This window comes from Salvia splendens, chromosome 11 (genome assembly GCF_004379255.2).
Source record: "Salvia splendens isolate huo1 chromosome 11, SspV2, whole genome shotgun sequence".
Lineage (NCBI taxonomy): Eukaryota > Viridiplantae > Streptophyta > Magnoliopsida > Lamiales > Lamiaceae > Salvia > Salvia splendens.
In genome coordinates this window covers 24,417,800-24,424,530 of record NC_056042.1, presented here as the reverse complement: position 1 = coordinate 24,424,530, position 6,731 = coordinate 24,417,800, and the positions used below count along the sequence as shown (strand labels likewise).

General features: G+C 37.8%; 1 protein-coding gene across 1 annotated transcript; it reads right to left on the bottom strand.

Moving 5' to 3' along the window:
* Nucleotides 1-617: 617 nt before the first annotated feature.
* LOC121756147 (mitogen-activated protein kinase kinase kinase 1-like) lies at nucleotides 618-6,190 on the bottom strand. The gene is made up of 9 exons (XM_042151612.1): nucleotides 4,936-6,190; nucleotides 4,436-4,520; nucleotides 4,252-4,314; nucleotides 3,935-4,092; nucleotides 2,721-2,793; nucleotides 2,518-2,577; nucleotides 1,819-1,923; nucleotides 1,054-1,259; nucleotides 618-873 (listed from the first exon to the last, which is right to left on the bottom strand). Exons 1-8 carry the CDS (start codon nucleotides 5,940-5,942, stop codon nucleotides 1,062-1,064), a joined length of 1,749 nt encoding a protein of 582 aa, XP_042007546.1. The 5' UTR covers nucleotides 5,943-6,190; the 3' UTR covers nucleotides 618-873; nucleotides 1,054-1,061.
* Between the last annotated feature and the right edge of the window lie 541 nt (nucleotides 6,191-6,731).

Genomic DNA, 6,731 nt, shown 5'->3' with positions numbered 1-6,731 from the left:
ACATGGCTATTTCTTTTGTTGTTCGGGGCGACGCCGGAGGCAAATGGAGGGGGCGAACATGGTAATTTTACATCCCGATAAGGGAAAAATAGTCGCACGGAGGGGGCGACCGCCCCCTCCTGCCCCCCCTAGATCCGCCACTGATTGGTGGAAGAGAAATAATAAGAAAAAAAAAGAGAAAAAACATAAAAAAGCATTAATCTGAAAAATTCGCACGCCTCGATCTCATATTCTAAAAGATCAGCGAATTTAATCCCAAATAACGAAAGATCAACGAATTTAATCCTTTTTTTCGAAATCTCTCAAATAGATTTTGGGGTTGCATTTGGATAAAAAAGTATCCTGAAAGGGGACCTTTTTAGCATTACGTAAATGTGAAAAGCACCAATAGCATTGTGTGTTTCAAAAAGTCAATTAAATTACTCATTTTACTACAAATATATAGATAAAAGATCAGACAAAATTTGGGTTGGGCTCTTTCCAGGAAAGTTTTCAGAAATTACAACCAGAGATATGAAGTGTACATTCTTGAAATTTTTGTGGCAACGTAGAAATAATGACTGGTAGTCTGCAACAATAGATGTTATTTTACCTGAACAGAAACTTCGGGCAAATCATGAAAGAAAAGAAGCAAAGCATCATTAACATTTATATACATCCTACTAATTACAAGATCACACACTACCACACTACATAACAATCAGAATCAACAGAGAAAGAGAGAGCATGAATACACATTACAAAAAAGGATCTCCTACTCCTATATGGCAAAATCGAAATGTATTGAAATAATCGAAGAATGGAAACTCTCGAGCCTTATATTCTTAGTATAATGTCAAATCCTCAGGTTTGCAGTACATACACACCATGGTCCTACAAGGAGAAAGAACGAACCATGACAACAAGAAGAGAAGAAAGACAAAAAGAACAAATTCGAACCATTTAGTGCGTTAACAAGTGAAGTGAGGAGCATCTAGTAGTTCACCATTATTGATAATTTGCATCAGCCAACACTGGAACTCAAAATTGGGAAGTAATGTTTGTGCTGCTTACCTCAATTATCAGAACTGCCAGCCAAAGCTGTGAGCAGATGATGAAAGTGGCCGCTTCACAAAGGGGTGGTCCAGGAGCTCAGCAGCTGTTGGCCGCAAGCTTGGGTCGATCTGTAGGCATTGAAGTATAAAATCGTGCGCATCACTTGAAAGAGTATCGGGGACATCTGGTCTCACTCCCTGTCCTATCTTGTATAATGCTGTCATCTGTCATGAGAGAGAACGATTATCAAGGTCCAGCGTAATGAGGCGGATATCATCAATGTGATCTGATCACATGCACAAACTTCCTACAACTATTTCTGCAAAACGTAATAGTGTCCTCCGATAGCGAGATGGCTGAAAAAATGAGCTTCAGGTAATAAGCCGAGTGCCATAGTTAATAGCTATCAAAATATTTCATCCCACTTGGATAAGCAATCATGAAAAACAATATAAGTTTGTAGCTTTGGACAACTAAACAAAATTTATTCATGAGGTACTCGGTGATAGTATTCCTCTTTTCATGTATCAGTCTCCTTTACTAGAGTATTTACAATGGAAATGTCAATTTCTCAAATAAATCAACTGGTCAATAATGTCAGGCAAATTGTGTCTAGCACACTGTGCAAATGATCGATTGGGCCCAAGTGGAAATAAATATGAGAAACTCACCAAAGATGCATGGTCAGAATTATTGTAATCACACAAAACAGACAAAATATCTTAGCAGAAGAAACTTTCAAGTCATTTAGAAAGTCTAAAACAGCAAAGTTCTTTCACTTACATATTCTAAACCAAAATATGGAAAACGTCTGGTCAACATCTCCAACACCGTGCATCCGAGACTCCATATATCTGCTGCAAGCCCATAGCCCTTGCTCCGAACAACCTGCAGAAGCACAAGAAGCTATTAAGTAGATGTAGCACCGTTAGAGTTTCATCAACATTCCATTCCCCAACATAGATAACAGAAAGAAACAATTTCAACCAAAACAACAAATTATATTAGATAGGTTTTCATATGCAACTCCTTCCAAATAAGTTATGTTCTGAAAGACACACAAACTCTTACTGTTGAACAGACTTGCATTTCAACAATTTGAAGTATTAGTTGCTTCACATATATTATGCTGAACTACATTTCATAAGTGGGTGTTTACTTTGGATGATATATAAAGGGTGCATTTACTTTGTGTGAAAGACTAATGGTAAATGGTAGTAATAAATTAGCCTATATTATTTTGATCTATATACCAGTCATCCAAAGTATACACCACCTAATTGACAGCACATAAGATTGAGGATTAGAGGGATTACATGATCAAACACACTCCAAATTGTTCAATACATCAAAGTATATGGTGGATTGCGAATCATTGCGTATAGGCCTTATAGTTTATTTTATCTGTTTAAGCTAACACCCAACGTAGACACCCCCTAAGAATATCAAACAAGTCAACATCTAAACGAGTATAATAGTGACCTCGGGAGCCATCCAAAATGCAGTCCCCTTGCAAGACTTCACGTCATTCAACTTGGCAGCCTGCATAGTTAAATAATCACAAGACACACAACAATATTATCTACCAAACCATCTGCATGATATGAAATTATTAAAGCATTGTGCGAAATATGCATACAATTTTATATTGCATATATATTTATAAATGGAAAATAAGAGATGACCTTAGCAAGACCAAAATCAGCAAGCTTCACTAAACCATTTGTGTGCACCAATATATTTGCACATTTTATATCTCTGCAATATGCACGACAGAAAGATAAGAAAAATTAACATTTCGAAGTCAGTTAAAAAAAGAAAACGAATCCGTTAACTTTGCTATGGTGAGCGCAAGTCAGTTGAGAGAAGAGAATTTCAAATCTAGGCACTGTGCGTGGGGCATATATCCCATCAAAATGCACATTACTAGACCACCTAAATTGTTTTACCATCTGGTTTTTAAATGGACCCCCCTCTCTTGGGCTTTCAACTATATGGATAGCTTTCCGGGTCGGCTCGAGAAGTTAGACAAATCTTATAGTAGTGGTAAATGGCCCTTAAACATGGCAGACGGTTGCAGTACATGTATTAAAATATTATTCAGCTTTTACCAAAATTATAGTAATATGCCAACAAAAACGTCCAGTAACAAAGGAGTGTTCTATTGCACAAGTTGACACACTTAGATGAAATGATTCTATCCAAGACTCCCAAGTGAAGATACCCATAATAATTTGGAGCTAAAGTAAGGGATTCATACTAACCTAATATTCAGCAAGGGTAGAAGATAACAAATAAGGTCAGAGAAAACTACTACCTCTCCTGTCCCCAAAAAGGTATGCATCATGCATCATCATGGAGATCAGGCAATTCAAAGCAAGCATCATTTGACATTATCATGATCCAAAAGATACATATGAATGTGGATTGAAAACTGGAAGTTTCAAAAGGGGGTAACAACGTGGGAAAACAACATCATAAAAAAAACACTTTTTTCACAAGCCTCAAGCATGACATACTCTTTATATAAGCATAACAGATGTGTGAGGTATTTCTTACAGAGAAACCAACACTAAAGTAAACAGACAGCCACACATAAGTGATTAAGTGGGTATCAGCCTCACCACCTAGTGGATGAGATTCCCACGAATAAAGCTCCCTTCACATAGGAAGTAGTTTTAATATAATTATTGTGAAGCCCTAGATTCATACTTCCTTGGATAAAAGTGATGGAACTAGGTTGAATTCCATCTTTTTAAAACAAAAGGTTATTGAAGGATAATTACACAAAGAATTGTTAATGCAGCAAGTCATACAATTTATGTAAAAACAGGTGTATGCTGTAACTAAAAGAAAGTAGAGTTGAAGAGTAAACACCCAAAAAGTCTGATTTCATCACCTGTGGATGACATCTCTGTCATGCAGATACTTCAAACCATGTAGAATCTGCCGTGTATAACCGGATACTTGAGGCACTCGAAGATCATATTTCTGGTAAAGTCTCAAAAGGGAGCCTTGTGTGACCAGCTCAAGAAAAATACAGAGATGTGACCCCTTCTACTTTACAGAAAATAGGAAAATAATAAAACTTGGGATAAAGTATAGTGATAGACAAAGAAGAAAGCAGCAGTACTGTGGAGAATCCATAATGAATTAGAGAAACAGGACAAAACTAGCACAAATAAAGCTGGGTAGAAATATTTCAGCAAATGGTACCTTCTCTGTCCCATAATACCGTACGATGTTCTCATGTTCAAATTGACTAAGAAGAGCGATTTCCTGAACAGATTAAGAGGAACTAGAAGATCAGAAGTGTTGGAACATACAAAGAAGTACCTTCCGCATTGGTCAATTGTACAAAGGTGGTTAATAAACAAGCATGATTACAAAACTGCTAGACCTGTTCAAGTTGGAACACACATTGCTTCCCATCCTCTCCTTGATCAAGCAAAGACACTTCCTTTACAGCAAAAAAGAATCCACCACTGCATCATAGAAACTAACTAAATTACTTCTTGCCCAAATTCAGTATCATTGTACATATTACAGAGCTCAGAATATCAGCAGTCCATTATCATGTTCATAGAACTGGCAGAGATTATTGAGAGTATTGACTGGCAGGTTATACCGTTATAGGCAAATACTTATGGTAACTACTCCTACTAACAATGACTAATGATTCACCACTAATTTATTTTTATTATTTAGGTCTCTCTTTAAGTAAATTCAGGTTAACTTCGAGATCATCCTAAACTACACCCATTGCTAATTCCACTGTCAATGGATACCCAAAGTCTACCATTCAACAACAGCGCACTTAGCTGCTCAAATTACATACACATGACAATATATACTCCAAACAATAGAAATTCAGTAACAACACTCAAATAAAGTACTTACTCCGCAATTCCTTCATACACAGATCCAAATGTTCCACGTCCCAAAAGCTCACCCTTCTGCCAGTCATGAATAACACGTCCATGTCTCTCATTAGAAGAAATGCTAGACATAGGTTCAGTCATGGAACTTGAGGAATCATCCTCATTTGTAGAGAAAGAGCATGACTCTGATAATGCTCGGTTTTCCTCCGTTGCCATCAGCCCAACCTTCACACCCTTCTCTTGCTCACTCCTATCCGGACCAACTACCTCAGTCTCTTCATTATTCAAAAAGAACCTGCTTTGGAACTTAGGAATACATGGATCACGCTCCTGCAGAAATCCTGTCGATGTATCCCAATCGGGCACCACTATAGTTGGCCGTGCGCCCTTAATACCATTTATACGAGAAGCTTTTGATCTCACACTCAATCTATGAGTAAAAGCTACACCATCCTCTAATCGTTTTGATGGCTCAGAAACACCCCTGCACTTGTTCGCATAATCAAAATCACAAGTAACCCCCAATTGCTTACTAGCTACGCCAAAACAATTCCCTAAATTCCCAACAGGAAAACCTTCCGTTTTCCGATTAATCCCGTCAATTGCCCTAATATTACCGTTAGCATAAGAATATTTAACACAATCAACCTCCGTTTCCTGATACAAAGGCTCCAATTTCTTACTAATCATACCTCCAACCTTCATCGCCGCATATTCCTCCTGCGATATAGCGAAGTCGTCTATCCCGGAAAAACCAAACGCTTCACAGATAACTTGAAATTCTCCCTCGGTCCCATCCACACGGAAGCTCGTCGTCCTCCCTCCGTACAAATCCAAGGAGCTCGCTCGCTGAGACTCCTCCGGCGAGTGCGACGATGACGAAGATGAACTAGAGAGAGAGAAATCGTAGCTGGCATTCCTGAGCGCGTTGCACCGTTCAAGCCTCTTCGGCTTCGCCGGGCGGCGGCTGGAGTTGCGCGGCTCCGACCTATGGGAGAAGAGCTTCGGAAATCGATGCATTTTCATCAGCCCAAGCAAAATCCATTAAACGGCTAATAAGAAATCTCAGCTCCTTTCCAGTGATTGGATTCGATTTCCAACTTAATTCTTCGTCTCTGATCTTCAATAATTACGCGAATTTCGTCAAATTCAGCTAATTTGTCGGCTTCGAGCAGAAAGCCGGAAACAGTGTGTGTGTGTGAGAGAGAGAGAGAGAGAGAGAGAGAGAGAGAATTAAAAACATGTGGTGCAAATGCGGTGCATACTGAATTTTTCCAGCTAAACTTTAATCATATTTTCCCGGGAATGAGAATTAATAATCGCAAAATTATATTTTGAATAAATTCGAGACTTTATTACGTATGCTGTGTACATTTGGGGTGACGAAGGATTGAAATACTTGAACTAAGTAGTTATTTTAAATAATAAAGTTTAGTCAAATTTATACTCCCTCCGTCACATGCTACTCGCACTTTTCATTTTAGGCCGTAAATTTGGGATTGATTTTTTTGTGTAATTAAAAAAGAATTTTAGGTGTAATGAGACATCACTTAATAAAAGAGCTCTTAACTTAAACTAACATATTAATTAAATACATTAATTCTAACTTAAATTATAAATAGTGTAAGGACTTTGTGACGAGCCGAATAGCAAACGTGCGAGTAGCACGGGACGGAGGGAGTACTAGTTATCATTTTTAATTTTTCATATGATGATCAAATTAAGTCAATTTAATAGAAAGATGATAAAAACTTGATCAGACTTTAATAAGTAGCTTTTAATATTCATCAAAATGTAGAATTGATCTCTCTTTTT